The sequence below is a fragment of the Microplitis demolitor genome, chromosome 4 (assembly GCF_026212275.2).
Source record: "Microplitis demolitor isolate Queensland-Clemson2020A chromosome 4, iyMicDemo2.1a, whole genome shotgun sequence".
In the NCBI taxonomy this organism is placed as follows: Eukaryota; Metazoa; Arthropoda; class Insecta; order Hymenoptera; family Braconidae; genus Microplitis; species Microplitis demolitor.
Window position 1 is genome coordinate 2,012,501 of NC_068548.1, and position 18,523 is coordinate 2,031,023.

At 26.3% G+C, this 18,523-nt stretch overlaps 2 protein-coding genes across 2 annotated transcripts; both read left to right on the forward strand.

Annotated features, from left to right (window-relative positions):
- Nucleotides 1-2,313: 2,313 nt before the first annotated feature.
- On the forward strand, nucleotides 2,314-8,659 carry LOC103571567 (odorant receptor coreceptor). Its single transcript, XM_053738101.1, has 8 exons — nucleotides 2,314-2,402; nucleotides 2,537-3,052; nucleotides 4,352-4,606; nucleotides 4,680-4,930; nucleotides 7,232-7,331; nucleotides 7,416-7,520; nucleotides 7,967-8,122; nucleotides 8,586-8,659. The coding sequence occupies exons 2-8, from the start codon at nucleotides 2,537-2,539 to the stop codon at nucleotides 8,634-8,636; spliced, it is 1,434 nt and encodes a 477-aa protein (XP_053594076.1). The 5' UTR covers nucleotides 2,314-2,402; the 3' UTR covers nucleotides 8,637-8,659.
- Nucleotides 8,660-13,326: 4,667 nt separating this feature from the next.
- On the forward strand, nucleotides 13,327-18,497 carry LOC103571581 (ras-like protein family member 10B). Its single transcript, XM_008549792.2, has 5 exons — nucleotides 13,327-13,387; nucleotides 13,505-13,665; nucleotides 15,360-15,596; nucleotides 17,068-17,271; nucleotides 18,180-18,497. The coding sequence occupies exons 1-5, from the start codon at nucleotides 13,345-13,347 to the stop codon at nucleotides 18,318-18,320; spliced, it is 786 nt and encodes a 261-aa protein (XP_008548014.1). The 5' UTR covers nucleotides 13,327-13,344; the 3' UTR covers nucleotides 18,321-18,497.
- Nucleotides 18,498-18,523: the final 26 nt, after the last annotated feature.

The following is an 18,523-nucleotide window of genomic DNA, read 5'->3' on the forward strand; positions in this document are numbered from 1 at the left end:
AATGATCATCTAAAAAAAAAAAAACAAAAACAATAGTAATTTAGGTCAAAAAATTTGTGAAAGTTAAAGGATAATATATAATTTAAAAATGACAAATCAATATATTTATGTTAACTGCTGACGACTAGTGGTCACATAATCGTCATATTAAATAAATAATTTTGACATTGAAACAAGCTCATTTTAGTGTACATTTGTTTTACATTTGTACCTTTATAAATAATAAATAATAATAACGTCAAAGCCAATGTCTAGTAGTATATTATATATATGATCAACTAATTTCTTTATCGATCCACGTGTCTTCGTTCCACTTATTATTTCCCACTATTATTATTATTATTATTATTATAAACTATTTAATATTTTCTCGTTGTTGGTTGTCCAGTTGTTTAAACTCCTCCTATTTGTCCCTTTTAAATTTACATTAGACATTAAACATAATACGCTAATAGATACCTACGTCGAGCCTTCAATTTTATTTCAAGGTTTATTATTATTATTATTTTTTTATATTTTTTTTTACTTACGTCGATTTTTTGTTTGAACAATTTTTACTTTATTTTTAACGCAAACTCGTTATTTTAATAAATATACGTCACTATGGCAACTAAATAAAAGAGCGCCGATTTTTTTTTATTCAAATTAAAAAAAAAAAAAAAATGAAAAGTGAAAAAAAATTTATCAGGGATTTTGAAAAATTGCGGTATGAATTATTCGTACTGAAGTAATTAGAGGGGGGGGAGGGTTACGTCATCTGAAAATTTAATTTTGACAGCAAATTTTTTAAATTTCATATGGAGAATTTTTGATAACTGGTTTCCTGTTACTCCTATTGGAAATTTGAGTACAATTTTGTCAATCATAAAATTTGCTGAAAAATTGCTCGGGACACTAATTATGCTAATTTTGACAGTTTTTGATTAATAATTAAATAATAGATGGAATATTTTGATTCTCATTATAAAAAATTGAACCTGGATGACTTTAATATTTTTTTTTATCTTTATAGTAAAATTGTGGGTTAAATATTGTGGATACGGTAAAAATGATAAGGACCAATTTTGTTCAAAATTAAATTTCCTATAAAAGTTATTTTTGTAAATTTTTTGAAAAACACAATAGTTTTCTCAAAAAAATGATTTAAAGTTTTGAATTAGAATACTTTTCAAAAAATTAAATGCATGAAAAGTTTTTAAATCTTAAAATTGAAATTATGCTCAAAATATCACAGATACGAAGAAAATGGTTATAATCAGTATTGTAGGAAATTAAATTTCCTACAAAAATGGTCTCTATAAATTTTTTGGGAAATTCAATAGTTTTCTCAAAAATCTCAATCTAAAGTCTCCATCAATATAATTTTCCAAAATTTCAATTTCTAAACACCCCTTATACTTAAACTTAAAATTCCGACTCAAATATCACAGATACAAAAAAAATGGTCATGACCAATTTTGTAGGAAATCAAATTTCCTACAAAAAATGTCTCTATAAATTTTTCCATAAACTCAATAGTTTCCTCAAAAAACTCAATCTAAAATTCCCATTGATATATTTTTCCAAAAATTCAATTCCTAAAAACTTTCTCAATATTCAAATTAAAATCCTGCCTAAAATATCAGAGATACAAAAAAAATGGACATGACCAATTTTGTAGGAAATAAAATTTCCTACAAATAATGTCTCTATAAATTTTTCCATAAACTCAATAGTTTTCTCAAAAAAGTCAATCTAAAATTCCCATTGATATAATTTTCCAAAAATTCAATTTCCAAAAACTTCCTCAATCTTAAAACTAAAATTCCGCCTAAAATATCATAGATACAAGAAAAACAGTTATAACCAATTTTGTAGGAAATTAAATTTCCTAAAAAAAACGTCTCAGCAAATTTTTTCGTAAACTCAATAGTTTTCTCAATTTTCTTGGCATCGATGCCAGTCCTATGTCCGATGAATAATAAATGAAGATTATAGTCCATGAAGAATATAAGTATCAATGATGGTTTCCTATGTAACTTATCCCTTGTAAAAAATAATAATAACAATAACAATAACACCTGCGCCTGCGTTTAAATAAAATTACCTGATTGGTCCACGTTGGGACACTTTTCCTGGTGGGGAGGTAGTAGGATTCTTCATAATATCTCTTTCTGCATAAACTGTAGTCATAACTAAAGACTTTGAGTTTCTTGGACACAAAAGGAAGTGGGGGTAAAAGTAAGGAATAAGAGGGTTGTAAGTTATGAATAAAATTGAAATAAATAAACGAACATTAAAGCTCATGGTGAAGACATCGGTACGCGTGTGTGAGCAAATTTGCTCATTTAAATAAATAAATCGTAATTTTATAATTCGTTATTTGTTAATTAATTAATTGTTTTAATTAAAACTTATTCAAGGTGAGAAGAAATAAAAATCTAAAGAAATTTTTTTTTTTAAATTAAAATGAAAAAAAAAAATTTTTTTTTTTATTAAATAAAAAAATTTTGATTTTTTTTTTTTTATTAAATAAAAAAATAAAAATTTTTTTTAGATGATGAAAACAAAGCATCAGGGATTGGTGGCGGATTTAATGCCGAATATCCGGTTAATGCAAATAAGTGGCCACTTTATGTTTAATTATTATGGGGAGGGAAAAAAATTAATGCATAAAATATATTGTAGTGTTCATTTATTTTTGATTTTACTGCAATTTGGATTTGTTGCTATTAATTTAGTTAAAGAAAAAGAAGACGTTGATGATCTTACGGCAAATACAATAACGATACTATTTTTTTTGCATACACTTATTAAAATAATTTATTTTGCGGCACGAAGTAAATTATTTTACCGTACTTTGGCAATATGGAATAATCCTAACAGCCATCCATTGTTTGCGGAAAGCAATGCGAGATATCATTCGATTGCATTGACCAAGATGAGAAGATTATTGTTTTGTGTTGGAGCTGCTACCGTTGCTACTACTATCAGTTGGACAACTTTGACATTCTTTGAAGACCCACATGTCGAAAGGATTAATAAGGAAACTAATGAAACTTATATTGAGGAAGTAAGTTTTTATATTTTTATATTTTTCACTCATTTAATTATTGGCTTTCATATTTTTAAAATGTAGAGAAGCGATAACGTGGATATTTTATTTAAATTTAAATTTTTAAAATTTTGTGAAATTATTTGGGTATAAATTGCGCCCATGGTTTTTCGTAATTAATTTTGATAAAAGAAAAAAAATAATTTGAAGATCTGAGATAAAAATATTCATGTGTTTTGTATTATGAAATGAAAATTATGAAAATTCAAGGAAATAGTTGAGGATCAAAGAACTTTAACTGGGAAAATTTAGTTGGAAAAAAGTTTCTGCAGAGATTGCGGTGTACAAATTATTTTTGCCGCGTGATTATTGTGGAAAATTGCGGGAAATTTTAAAAATAATAAAGTCACAGAATTTTATGACTTTTGTATTTTAAATTCTTGATAACTCAGTAACGGTTGGTCTTATCAAAAATTTGCTCCTATACAAAATTGTAGCACGTAAAATTTTCTATGGAATTGTTTCTTATAGTAATTAGCGTATTTTGAATACTTTTGGATTAATAATCAAATTACTGAAGTATACAAAATTTTTATTACGAATAACCGAACCCGGAAGACCGTAAAATAGTTTTTCTATCTATATAGTAAAATTGTGGGTTAACTATCAGAGATACGGTAAAAATGATCAGGACCAATTTCAAAGGAAATTAAATTTTCTACAGAAATGGTCTCTATAAATTTTTCCGTAAATTGAACAGTTTTCTCAAAAAATTGATTTAAATTCTCCACTAGAATAATTTTCAAAAAATTTTACTTCTGAAAATTCCTTTAGTCTTAAAATTGAAATTCGCGCTAAAATATCACAGATACAAAGAAAATGATAATGACTAATTTTAAAGGAAATTAAATTTTCTACAAAAATGGTTTCTATAAATTTTTCCGTAAATTGAATAGTTTTCTAAAAAAATTGATTTAAAGTCTCCACTAGAATAATTCTCAAAAAATTTTACTTCTGAAAATTCCTTTAGTCTTAAAATTGAAATTCCCGCTAAAATATCACAGATACAAAGAAAACAATAAGGACTAATTTTAAAGGAAATTAAATTTCCTACCAAAATGGTTTCCATAAATTTTTTCGTAAATTCAATAATTTTCTAAAAAAATTCAATTTAAAGTCCCCATTAATAAATTTTAACATTTTTAAAAAAATCCGAAAGTCTTTTTCCATTGACACGTTACTGCTCATCTACCTCCATTTTCAGTAATAGATTTTCTGAATAAAATAAAAATAATTTAAAAAAAAAATAAAAAAAAGATTCCAAGATTATTGGTAAGATCATGGTACCCATTCGATGCGCGCCATGGAATGGCGCACATCGGGATGCTGATATATCAAATCTACTGGCTGTTTATTTGCACCGTCGACGCAAATTCAATCGACGTTCTCTTCTGCTCATGGTTACTGTTTGCTTGCGAACAATTGCAACATCTCAAAGCAATAATGAAACCACTTATGGAGCTCAGCGCAACCTTAGACACCGTAGTTCCCAACAGCGGTGAACTATTCAAGGTAACTGCAGCTTTAAATCCTGTACCATAGAAATCCAAGTCAAATAGAAGTTTAATTAAACCATAAATTAAAGGCCGGAAGTGCTGATCATTTGCGTGACAATGATGGTGTGCCTGCGGAACCAGCAATGAATGGCGACAACATGCTGGACATGGATCTGCGAGGTATCTACAGCAATCGCCAAGATTTTACGGCAACATTCCGTCCTACTGCGGGTACTCAGTACAATGGCGGTGTCGGTCCTAATCAACTGACTAAAAAACAAGAAATGCTTGTTCGCAGTGCGATTAAGTATTGGGTTGAACGGCACAAGCATATTGTCAGGTAAAATTATTTATTTTTCCCGCCAAAAAAACGTAAATCTCATTTTTAAATTTCCCGCTAAAAAAATTCAAAATTTTGAAAAAACAGAAGTTATTTATTTTGGTTCGAATTTTGAAAATCGAGTTTTTATGAGATGTTGACGATTTCGAGGGCTCGGGGACATTTATTTGCTGCAATCGAATGGACTTTTCAAGTTTTTTTAAAAATCAAAGTTGAAAGAGGTTTTTATTGCATGACTTGGAAATTACTTGACCAATTTGCCCCGAAATTTGATCAAAATCGGTCAATTTCTTCTAAAGATGTCGGACAAAGAATATTTTTTTTGGACTTCGAAAAAAGCGGGAAATTTCAAAGTTAACCCACGAGGTCAACACTTTTTCAAATTCAAATTTCCCGCCATAAAAATTCAAATTTTTAAAATAAGAGGTTACTTTCAGTCTTGGTTTTAAAAATCGAGTTTTCATGCAATTTCTCGATTTTAAAATCCTAGGAAATTTTTCTATTTTCAGAAAAACGTGAACGCGTATGAAAACTAATTTTTTCAACGATTTGTAACTAATCAACCGAATTTAAATTTCTCTGCAGCAATCGAGACTTACAGTTGATTAGACTCTGAAATCGATCGGCTGAGTAGTTTCCAGTTATTTGAATCATAAAAATCGAAACTCATTAGCCGCTTGACCGATTTCCCTCGAAAATAAATCAAAGCTCTCGGAAAATGTCTTATCGATTTCCGCAAGTACACGGAAGTCCGATTACTTCCAAAGTCCCAAAATAACTTTTTTTTTCGGGCCGATCGTTTTTTGAAAAAAAGCGGGAAATTTTGAAATTGGCCCACAAATCAATCGTTCGGATTTAAAATTAAAAATTTTCATATTTTTTCAGTATACAAAAAATAATATCGAACATAGCAACTGTTTAGATTCACACAGTAATAAAAAATTTATTTATCAAAGCGCGATATTGACCGTTACGGGGGACGTGCCCTCCGAACAGAACAATTCTCTGGGTTGTACTGTAATATTATCATGCTACTTATATTATATGTATATACCCTTATATATACATATATACTAGTATATTATCACTATAAAAGCATATATGCAGAAGCTATAGTCTTGTATAGTCTCTAGGGTTGTGGTTCCAACCACCTGCTCTCCAGAGTTTTCTTTATTCAAATATTAAACTAAAACGTATTTTATACGCTACGACATTTTATATTTTTTTATGATAAATGCCGGAAATAAATTACAGAATAGTAAACCAAATAATTCAAATTTTGTACATTTTATTTTATTTATTTATTTAAATAATTAAATTACAAAGTTTGTCACCGAGTTATCGTATGACCTATCGATCTTTAAGTAATAGATTTACGACACGTTGCTGAAGTAGTTTTAGATTAATAAATTATTTTGCTGTAAGAAAATAATGAATTTCACTTGACATTTCGTCGACAACCTTGTTTTATTATTTAATAGGGTTGTGCGAAACGTGGTCGGATCGAATAATTCAAATTTTTGAATGATTCGATAAAATCGAGTAATTGGAAAATTTTAGAATTTTCCGAAAGTTTTTAAATTACTCGATTTGAATTGAGTAACTTACGGAAAAGTTCCCGAGAAAATCTGGAAAATTTATGATTAATATGGAAATTTTAATAATAATTCGAAAATTTACAAAGATTCTGGAAAATTTACGATGAATCGGAAAAACTTAGGAAAATTCTGGAAAATTTATGGATGCTCCACAAAACTTACGAAAACTTCAGAGAATTTAAGATAATTCGGAAAAATTATGGATAGTCGGAAAAACTTACGAATATTACAGAAAATTTACGAATAATCTGGAAAACATGAATGATCCGTAAAACTCATGAATATTCTGGAAAATCAATCAATAATCCGAAAAATTCAAATATTCCAGAAAATTTACGAATAATCGGGAAAATTTACGGATAATCCGGAAAATTTTCGAATAACTCGGAAAACATACGAATAATTAAAAAAAACTCATGAGTAATCTGGAAAATTTATTGATAATTCGAAAACTTACGAAAATCCCGGAAAATTTATGAATAATCTGGAAAACTCATGAATATTCTGGAAAATTAATCAATAATCCGAAAAATTCAAATATTCCAGAAAATTTACGAATAATCGGGAAAATTTACAGATAATCCGGAAAATTTTCGAATAACTCGGAAAACTCACGAATAATTAAAAAAACTCGAACTAATAGCACACCCCTAATATCCAACTTCATTTTAACGTCAATTATTATTATTTTCCATTAATCCAGACTCGTAACAGCTATTGGAGATGCGTATGGTGTTGCTCTGCTATTTCACATGTTAATTACTACGATTACACTAACTCTGCTTGCGTACCAGGCCACTAAGGTAATTTATTTATCTGATTACTATTTGATACCGAGTATAATAAATTTATTAATCCATGAATTGATGTAATTACGGAAACTCTAGGTCAATGGTGTTAACGTTTATGCTGCCTCGACTATTGGATATTTGCTGTATTCACTGGGACAAGTATTTTTGTTCTGCATATTCGGTAACCGTTTGATTGAAGAGGTAATTAATTGTTGTTCATAATTAATGAGTTGTTGAATATGTTGCTGGTGGGCGAGAGATCGATAGTCCGATCTCGGCTCAGTGGGAGAAAAAAAGTTTTTTTAAGCGAATTAGCCGGGGGCGGGAATTGAATTATTTAATTATTGGAATCAGGGTTGCAATTAAATGTTAAGTTAGTTAGTAATTTTTTTTTTAATTAATCCAAAGAATTATAATTATCAATTTTTAAATAAATTGATAAGGGAATTCTATTTAATTATTAATTTGAAAAAAAAAAAAAAAATTATCAATTATAATTATTTCAAATTATCATTAAAAATAATTAATAAAATATCAAAAATTAAATGAACAATTTTTCAAAAAATTAATAATTTTGATTTTTCCAATGAAAAATCGAAATTTATTTGATAAAAAAATATTAAATTCTGATAATAATATTTTATCAGAGTTCATCGGTAATGGAAGCCGCATATTCATGTCATTGGTACGATGGTTCTGAAGAAGCAAAAACATTTGTACAAATAGTGTGTCAGCAGTGTCAAAAAGCCATGTCTATATCAGGAGCTAAATTTTTCACAGTATCACTAGATTTATTCGCTTCGGTAAAGAAATATTCAAACTTAATATTCTATGATACTGGTCAGCCGACGTCTAATAATTTTTTGATTCTTTTTTTAAATGATAAATTATAAAAAAAAAAATATTTTGAAAAAATACACTTATAGATTTTTCAATTTTCTACATGTGCATTTTTTTTTTTTTTTTTTTTTTTTTTTTTTTGACATTGAAAAAAAATCTAAAAATTGTCTGTCAATTTTTCGACTGATTAAGAGACAATTAACAATTTTTAGATTTTTTTTTTCAACAATTCAATTGCAAAAAAAAAATAAACTAAAAAAATGCACATATAGAGAATTGAAAAAACTATAAGTGCAATTTTTTCAAATATTTTTTTTTTTATTCTTTAACATTAAAAACAAAATTCAAAAATTATTAGACAGCGGCTTACCAGAATGATAATTCAAAAAATAAATTTATTAATTAATAAAATGTAATTAATTACAGGTACTTGGTGCCGTGGTTACATACTTCATGGTATTAGTACAACTTAAATAAATAATTAATTATTTAATTTATTTTATTAAAATTAATTTTTATAATTTTACAAAATATTATTTTATATTATTTTAAATTAATATATTTATTTACCTTTTTTTTACGTTAACTGTTAAATTACCCAAAAAAAAAATAAACAGAAAACCCAAAAAAAAAAAAAAAGAAATAAATAAAATAAAATGAACAAAAAATTTTTGGCGGAAACAAAAAAATTCCTTAGTGTAATAATAATAATAATTAATTAATTAATTAATTAAAAAAAAAAGAGCACGTTTAATTGTGTCAAGTGCACGTATCATCTAGTTAGGGGAAAATTTATACGCTAACTGTGAGATTAAGCAGAAATAAATTTAAAATCTAATTACTTATATAAATAAATTAACAAGTATGAATAATTTTTAAAAAAAGCTGCGGAGACATTTAAAAAAACGCAGTCTATTTTTTTTTAATGTAAATATAATTATTAATTTATATAAAATTTTAAACACATAACATTTTATTTCTTGTTATAATTGTAATTATTCACTGTCTTTTATTCTCATTTTAAATGATATTTTATGTAATACTAAATAATAAATTTTTTTATACAAAAATTATATATTCGTAATTTTTAATTTTTTAAATTTAAATTTAAATTTTTAAACTATTAAATTATTGATATCGTTAGAAAGGTTTTGACTTTAACTTGTGCCTTTTTATGGTTTAAACACTTTTTTGATGCTAAGTATCGAGAGAAATAAATTAATCTAAATTCGAATTGAATTTAAATTACGCGGGAAAAAGACAATCGCGTTTTTTTTAAATATCTCATGAAATATGCAAATTGAAGAAAAAACTCATAAAAGCAATTTTGTGGGAAATTGAATTCTTGACAAAAAAGGTCATATTCATTTTTTTCATAAAATGTATATTTATGAAGATATCTTAAAAAAACATGTTTTAGATCTCATGAACGGAGCGTTTTATATAAAAAGTGTTTTTTTAAGATATCTTTATAAATATACATTTTATAAAAAAAATGAATATGATCTTTTTTGTCAAGAATTTAATTTCCTACAAAATTGTTCCTATGGTTTTTTCCATTAATCTGCATATTTCATGAGATATTTAAAAAAAACGCGGTTGTATCGGAAAATGAATTTTGATCGTTCTGAGGCACGGGTTTTTTTTAAATATCTCATGAAATATGCAGATTAATGGAAAAAACTATATAAACAATTTTGTAGGAAATTAAATTCTTAACAAAAAAGGTCATATTCATTTTTTTCATAAAATGTATATTTATGAAGATATCTTAAAAAAACATGTTTTAGATCTCATGAACGGAGCGTTTTATATAAAAAGTGTTTTTTTAAGATATCTTTATAAATATACATTTTATAAAAAAAATGAATATGACCTTTTTTGTCAAGAATTTAATTTCCTATAAAATTGTTCCTATGGTTTTTTCCATTAATCTGCATATTTCATGAGATATTTAAAAAAAACCTCGATTGTATCGAAAAATGAATTTTGATCGTTCTGAGACACGTGTTAATTAAATAATTATTTAAATTAATATTTTTTTTTCAAATCAATTACAAAAATTAACACAATTTCAAATTTTTCCATTAATAATTGAAACCAATATAATTTTCAATTATCTTTTTTTTTCACTGACTTTTTTTTTATCATGTGCAAATAATTTTCTAATTTAAATGAATCGATTTCACTTTTCGATTAAAAATTCAAATTGTCCTCAATTTGAATTATTCATTCCTCAAATAATTCAATTAAAATTTGAATACTCGCTTCAAACTATACCCAATTAAAATAACTAAAATTTCCATTTAAAAAATTCAAATTTTTAAACGACCCAAAAATTTGCCACCCAAATTTTCCCCATAACTCTCAACTAAAACCCACTAATTCCAATTCTCCCAATCATTCCACTGTCCAAATTACCCCTGAAAATTTCTATCGAATATTTCACCCCCACCCCTAAAAAAAAAGTCAGCTCGATTTTAAATTTCAAAAATATAAAATTCCCGCCACTCTTTTAATAACTATTGATTTCTCTCATTCATTTGTATACAATAAATATATAAATATTAAAAATATATAAATTTACTATAAGCAAAAAAAAAAATATTTGAACGCAAGCGCACGAGTACTCAGTGGCCTGGAGTCTCGGTTGAGTTTCGATCGCGCCTGGAGGGGTTCCAACGGGATAAAGAATACTAGAGCCTCCCTCAAAAATATATATCTATATCTATATATATGTATATATGTATATATATATATATATATAATAGACAATAAACATAAAGATATATGAGATGTGTTCAAAAGAGAGAGAAATAAAAGTTAATAAGTGAAGAAAAAGGGAATTGGGTGGTGGTGTGGGTGGATGTCAAATCAGTCCTGGAGGTGGACCGTCACCGCGACGAGTTAACCCTCGTGTTTGACGATGCGTTACGCGTTTCACTTTAATATTTTTTTATCACGTAATTTTTTTGACAGTTGGTGTCTTGTGAAATTATTAGAAAATAAATATATTTTGTAAAAAAAAAAAAAAAAAAAAAAAAAAAAAAATATTTATTTTAATTTAATAAATTATTTATTAAAAAGCAATAAATTTAAATCGCGTTATACAATCAAATGTTAATTAATAATTAATAAATAATACAATAATTTTATTTAAAGCAATAAGTAAATTTCGATAATAATAAAAGTTCAAATTAAAATAATCGACGGCAATAATAATAATAATGATAATTATAATAATATTTTTTTAAAAAATAAATAATTAAAATTGGTGGTTAAAATTTTTGAATATTTTAAAATTAATAATTATTTTGAATATTTAAATATGGGGACGAAAACTGCAAGTAGGAGGAAGCTAAGTCTTCCTTCACATCGGCAATGTAAGTATTATATATATGTATATATATATATTTATTGTTATTATTATTGTTGGGGGTGATTGGTGGGCAATTGATAAGCTAATTATTGAACATTGCTGCTCGGACGTGAATAGAAACATGTTATAATATTAACTTGAGACAAAAGACCGAGATAATAGCAGCCTCGAGCGTATTAGCTATCGAATTTTATCTTATCGGCGATTCCTTGGGGAAAATAAAACCCGCAATTAATATTTAATATTTGAATTTTGAATTTTTAGTTTTGGTAAAAGTAAAAAATAAAATTTATTTCAAGATCTTAGAATTTTTTTCATGTAAAAACAGTGAAGTTTTTGATTATAAAAAAAAAAATTCTGTATTTATTTAAAGTCTGATGAGTAGGGACAAGATTTTTCCCTTAGTTTTGAAATGAATGGTTCAAATGACAGTATTACGACGAAAATATTGGTCTTATAGAAAAAGTTTTCAAACAAGGTTGTAGGAAATTTAATTTTATAGAAAAAATGTCTCTTATGATTTTTTTACACGACCAATATTTTCACTGTAATTCAAAAATTGAGATTCATAATGAATGGTTCAAATTTTTGGAAATTATGAAAATCTTAATTTTGAAATTACGACGAAAATATTGGTCGTATGAAAAAATCATAAGAGATATTTTCTCTGGAAAATTAAATTTTCTACAATTTTTGTTTGAAAAATTTTTTTATACAATGAATATTTTCACCGTAATTCCAAAATTAAGATTCATAATGAATGATTCAAATTTTTGTTAATTATGAAACTCTTAATTTTGAAATTACGACGAAAATATTGGTCGTATTAAAAAATCATAGGAGACATTTTCTCTGGAAAATTAAATTTTCTACAATTTTTGTTTGAAAAATTTTTTTATACAATTAATATTATCACCGTAATTCCAAAATCAAGATTCATAATGTATGATTCAAATTTTTGTTAGTTATGAACTCTAATTTTGAAATTACGGTGAAAATATTGGTCGTATAAAAAAATCATAAGAGACATTTTCTCTGGAAAATCAAATTTTCTACAACTTTTGTTTGAAAATTTTTTTTATACGATCAATATTTCCGCCGTAATATAAAAAAATTTCACATTTATCATTAATTGTTATTTTTAAATCAAAGCTAAAATCCTAGTCCTAGTAATGGGGAAAAAAAATCAATAATTATTTTAAAAATTTTGAATTTTTAGTTCTATTGAAAATAAAAAAAATTTTAATCAATTTTGAAATTTTGAATTTTGGTTTAAATTCCAAAAAATTATAATTAATTTTCAAAAATATTAAAAAAAAATTTTGACAATTTAAAAAAATTTGAATTGTCAAAAAAAAAATTCTAATTAATTTTTTATTTTGAATTTCAAATTTATCTAAAAATAGAAAAAATTTTCATCTTTATTCTAGTAGATAAAGTCTATTGTTTAACTAGTATCTTACTTTTGTGGTCCAAGAATACTTAAAGTAAACAATGGAACTAGAGAATACTCAAGTCGATGATAAAATGTATGATAAAAAAAAAAAAATGAGCATATTACAATTTTTTATATTTTTTTTTCTTTATCCCAAATGAATAAAATGAAAATATTTTTATTAAACGAAGGATACGAAGGATATGACAGTGGAGGGGATGATGAAGAATGACATCTGTGTATTTGATATTCTCTGGGGTCAGTCGACTCGCGAATTTCGCGCGTGAATGTCGGATATATATTTTTTATTCCTTAGAAAAATAATTATAATTCAAAATTATTTAGTTGTTTTTAATGTCGAGTTATTTTACATGGATAACAATTGTGTGGAGTGGAAAGAAAAAAAATATTTAGGTTCATATACTTACAATATATAAGATATAACAAATTGATAAGAGAAATTTATTAATTTTTTTTTTCTACGGGGATTTGTTTGATAAAAGTTAAAGTAAAATTTGTTATTGGTTACAGATCTCGATTTAGATTATTTGGAAAGACGAGTGGGTGATACGATAGGGGTTGAGAATGTCGACAGTGGGTCTAAAGAAGAAGATAGTCCTGCTGATAGTCTCGATCGTGTTAAAGTTATTTTTCTAGGAGCACCCGGTGTTGGAAAGTCAAGCATCATTCGTGTAAGTTTACTTTATTTTCACAATATTGTTTATTTTATATATATAGAGTGAAGAAGGGGCGAAACGGAGTACTTAAGACACTCAGTTTCAAGTCTAACTCAAATAGGCTACGTACTTTTTTTTTTGAGATGTTCAAAATTCTCAGTTAGTTAAAAAAAAAATTATTTATGCGGGCAAAATGCTACTGTGAAAAAAGTAAAAAATTTCTGGATATTAAATTAATTTTTTTTATAAAATTTGGAGTGATCCGTTTTACCCCTCCCCCCTCTTGTCCTCTGTATTTTTTTTATTAATTAAAAAAAATTAATAACTGCATTTTAAATTTCCCGCTAAATTTCAAATTTTTAAAAAATGAAAAGTTATTGGTTTTGATTAAAAATTTTAAATAAATGTTTTTTATAAAATTTTGTGGGTGACCCATTTCACCCCCCTCTCCCGTCCTCTGTATTTTCTTATATATTTAAAAAAATTAATAACTGCATTTTAAATTTCCCGCGAAATTTCAAATTTTCAAAGAATGAAGTTATTGGGTTCGAGTTTAAAAAATCGAGTTTTCATCAGATTTCGATAATTTGGAAGTCCTAGGAAACTTTTCTGATGGAGCCGCGTGTGTGTAAACTAATTTTTGTAGTACGATATCTTTGAAACAAATCAATCGATTTTAAAGTTTCTTACAGCAATCGAGTCTCATTGAAACTTAATCAGAGTCTATTAGATTTTAAAGTCGATCTAGTAGTTTCCAAGTTTAAAAATTTCATCAAAGCCGAGTCTCGAAATATCTCGATAAAATTTATATTTTGAGTTACATGAAATTTTTTTATGTCCCATAATTTTATTAGAAAAATTACTACGGCCAAAATGGGCCGATTTAATTGCCGCAAAAAAATTGGCATATTTATTAATAATAAAAAACTTAATTATGAAAAAAGAAATATTTGAAAAAATTACACATATAGATTTTTTAATTTTCTACATGTGGATTTTTTTAGTTTTTTTTTTTTTTATATTTTTTGAATTTTTGAATCATGAAAATATTTATGATACTGAAGTTAGCCGTTTAATAATTTTTGAATTTTTTTTAGAACGATAAATTATTAAAAAAAAAAATTTCGAAAAAATTGCATATATAGATTTCTCAATTTTCTACATGTGCATTTTTTTTTTTTTTATCATTCATTTGTTCAAAAAAAAATCCAAAAATAGTTCATGGTCAGTTACCCTCAAGATCATAAAAATTTTCGGTCTCTCAATTGTTTAAATTAAAAAAAAATATATTTTTGACTTTTACTAGAACCAATTCCCTTGAGGAAACTAATTTCCCCTTATCGTAATGTTTCCGTTTATTGGGGAAACGTCGCATCCTTTTAAATCAGACTACATAATCTCTGAGCTTTACCATTTGATTCAAACTTTACCAACAATTCTCATTACTCAGACTTAAATCCCTAAAATCAATTACTAAAACTTATCTTTTTCTAACTTTAAGACTAAAAACCATCTCGAAAACAACCTAAAAGTCTTTTTATCTACTCCAGGATCCTTTTTATAAAACTTTCCTCCCATTTTGCCCTCGAAAAGTTTAAGAAAACTTTTATTCGCACTCAGTCTACACAACTCAAAGTAAAACCCAAATCTGTGTTTTTAAAAAAAGTTTTATATAAATTAATTAATTAGATATAATTAATATGTTGCAGCAATTTGTGTGGAATGAATTTTTGGAAGATTATCGTCCGACAGAAAGACGGGAGACATTTTATCCCAGTGTCGTCCACGCTGATCGTCTTTACGAGCTTAAAATAACGGATTTACCAACGATTCCGTACTTTCCTGTCAGTACACATTTAGAGTGGACGGATTTTAGGTATTACGGACTTAGAAGTGCGACGGCTTATGTTCTTGTATTTGATTTAAGTAATCAAGATACGTTCCAGGTAATTAAAAATAAATCTAATAGTGAAAACTTTCTGGTTGTTAATTTTCAGTTGATTTTTTATGGAGCAAACAGGAAAAAAAAAATTTCTTGAGTCAAGAAATTTTTTCTTGACCTGAGAAAATTTTTGCAGTGAAAATTGAAAATAGAAATTTTCCTGAGTCAAGGAAAAATTTTGTAGACTCAAGATACTTTTTCTTGACTCAAGAAAATTTCTGCATTGAAAATTAAAAATGGAAATTTTCTTGTGTCAGGAAACATTTTTTCGACTCAAGATACTTTTTTTTGACTCAAGAAATTTTCTGTATTGAAAATTTAAAATGGAAATTTTCTGGAGTCAAGGAAAAATTTTGTAGACTCAAGATACTTTTTCTTGACTCAAGAAATTTTCTGTATTGAAAATTAAAAATGGAAATTTTCTGGAGTCAAGGAAAAATTTTTTAGACTCAAGATACTTTTTCTTGACTCAAGAAATTTTCTGTATTGAAAATTAAAAATGGAAATTTTCTGGAGTCAAGGAAAAATTTTTTAGACTCAAGATACTTTTTCTTGACTCAAGAAATTTTCTGTATTGAAAATTTAAAATGGAAATTTTCTTGAGTCAAAGAAAAAATTTTTTAGACTCAAGAAATTTTTTCTTGCCAAAATTTCTATTGTTTTTTTTTATTTTATTGAAATTTACTTAACTTAAAGTAATCGTTTGAATTATATATGTTATTTTTTACAAGCCTTAAAGACCGATAAATAAATATATAAATATTTATGTAAACACTTTAGGAAATTCAATAAAAATGATAATGAGAAAGCAAATATGACATAATAATAAATATAAACATGGAATATACGAATCCGAGTTTCAAATTCCAACAGTTAGCGGATTATACACACATTCACACACATCCGCACACACACACACACACACACACACATATATATATATATATATATATATATATATATATATATGTGCGAATAATATAATAGGATAAATCTACTGATATTTATGCATGAAATTTTACCTCCAGCAACATATATATATATATATATATGGATATAACATTCATGCATAAATAATCTAATAATTTTATTTCATAAAAAAAAATGACTTTTTTTTTTTGACAATTGAGGAAATTTTTTTTTTTTTTTTTTTTTATGCATAAATATAAATATAAATATAAATGCAAAAGTTACGCTCAAAAGCTTCGCTAGTAATCCCCTGTATTAGAATAAGCTCTTGCCTTTTTATATAAAACTTTTATTATATTTTTGTGTTGTGAAAAATAAAAAACAAAAAAAAAAAAGTATATTCGCGTCGTGTCATTTTTGTATTTAAAAACTTTTCTTAAAACTTATTCCTTAGTATTCTGGATATAACTTTATATTTTGTTTAAAATATATAAGATAATTAACATAAATAAATAAATAAAAATTTTAAAAAAAGGTTTTTTTTTTGTTTTATTACTCTTTTTAAGTATATAAGGACGCTGAGAGAACAAATGTATGAGGCACGTGACATGAGAGGTGTTCCGTTGCTAGTTGTGGGTAATAAACAAGACAAATTGTCGGCGGTCGTTGCCTCTGGGGCACGATACCGTGATATTGTTAATCTTGTAAGGAAACACTGGAGATGTGGATACGTTGAATGCAGCGCACGATTTAATTGCCGTGTTGTACAGGTACATGACTTGAATATTTTATTATACTAAATTTAGTCAATAGATTCATTCTATTGAATTTTTACTTTCTATGGAACTCAAATAAAAAAATTACTAGTATACTTCACTTTGTGAGTAAATTTCCTCTAGTTTGAGTACCCACATCACTATATTTAAATTTCATTAAAATACTTGTTATATATTGATTATTAATTACTCATATATTCACTAATAACCAACATTTTTTTAATGTATCGATGTGGGTACTCATTTTACTGGAAATTTCCTCAGTATTTCAAAAATCCTACTCACTTTAAAAAAAAAAATTTACATAAATACAAAACTTGAATATTTACCAGGCTCTCTATTGATTTTTCTTACCACCGAACTCAAATAAAAAAATTACTAGTATACTTCACTTTGTGAGTAAATTTCCTCTAGTTTGAGTACCCACATCACTATATTTAAATTTCATTAAAATCACATGTTATATATTGATTATTAATTACTCATATATTCACTAATAACCAACATTTTTTTAATGTATCGATGTGGGTACTCATTTTACTGGAAATTTCCTCAGTATTTCAAAAATCCTACTCACTTTAAAAAAAAAAATTTACATAAATACAAAACTTGAATATTTACCAGGCTCTCTATTGATTTTTCTTACCACCGAACTCAAATAAAAAAATTACTAGTATACTTCACTTTGTGAGTAAATTTCCTCTAGTTTGAGTACCCACATCACTATGTTTAAATTTCATAAAAATCTCGTCATATGTTAATTATTAATTACTCATATATTGATTAATGACCAACTTTTTTAAATATATCGATGTGGGTACTCATTTTACCGGAAATTTCCTCAGCATTTCAAATATCCTACTCATTTTTTCCTAAAAAATTTATAACTTGCTATTCATCAGGTATTCCGTGAATTAATGAAAAGCATCCAAGCCGTCGAGGGAACGACGCCCTCCCCAACGCCTACAGCTTCTCATCTAAACCAACAACTACGATCAGCGCACACTTCCCGCAACAGCAACGACAAGTGTGTAATCATTTGACAAAGAGCGAGATCTTGTCCTTCGCCCGATAAAAAGTATCGCGCAAAACTTAAAGAAAACAAGACACTACAAAACTTACGATGCCAAATATTTAATTAATTAATAAACATAAATATTCCACGTTACTTAATTATTTGTTATTTTTTTTAGAACGTGCCAATGGGTTTTCAAACCCAGCTCAAGCAATAGTATACCTTTAAAAC

Excerpts from the sequence above, each read along its gene's own strand:
- LOC103571567 (XM_053738101.1), top strand. The coding sequence starts at position 2,537 with ATGATGAAAACAAAGCATCAGGGATTGGTGGCGGATTTAATGCCGAAT. Across the intron at positions 4,607-4,679 it reads ACAGCGGTGAACTATTCAAG|GCCGGAAGTGCTGATCATTT; the intron begins GTAACTGCAGCT and ends CATAAATTAAAG. Across the intron at positions 7,521-7,966 it reads GTAACCGTTTGATTGAAGAG|AGTTCATCGGTAATGGAAGC; the intron begins GTAATTAATTGT and ends ATATTTTATCAG.
- LOC103571581 (XM_008549792.2), top strand. The coding sequence starts at position 13,345 with ATGGATAACAATTGTGTGGAGTGGAAAGAAAAAAAATATTTAG. Across the intron at positions 13,666-15,359 it reads GAAAGTCAAGCATCATTCGT|CAATTTGTGTGGAATGAATT; the intron begins GTAAGTTTACTT and ends AATATGTTGCAG. Across the intron at positions 15,597-17,067 it reads GTAATCAAGATACGTTCCAG|TATATAAGGACGCTGAGAGA; the intron begins GTAATTAAAAAT and ends ACTCTTTTTAAG.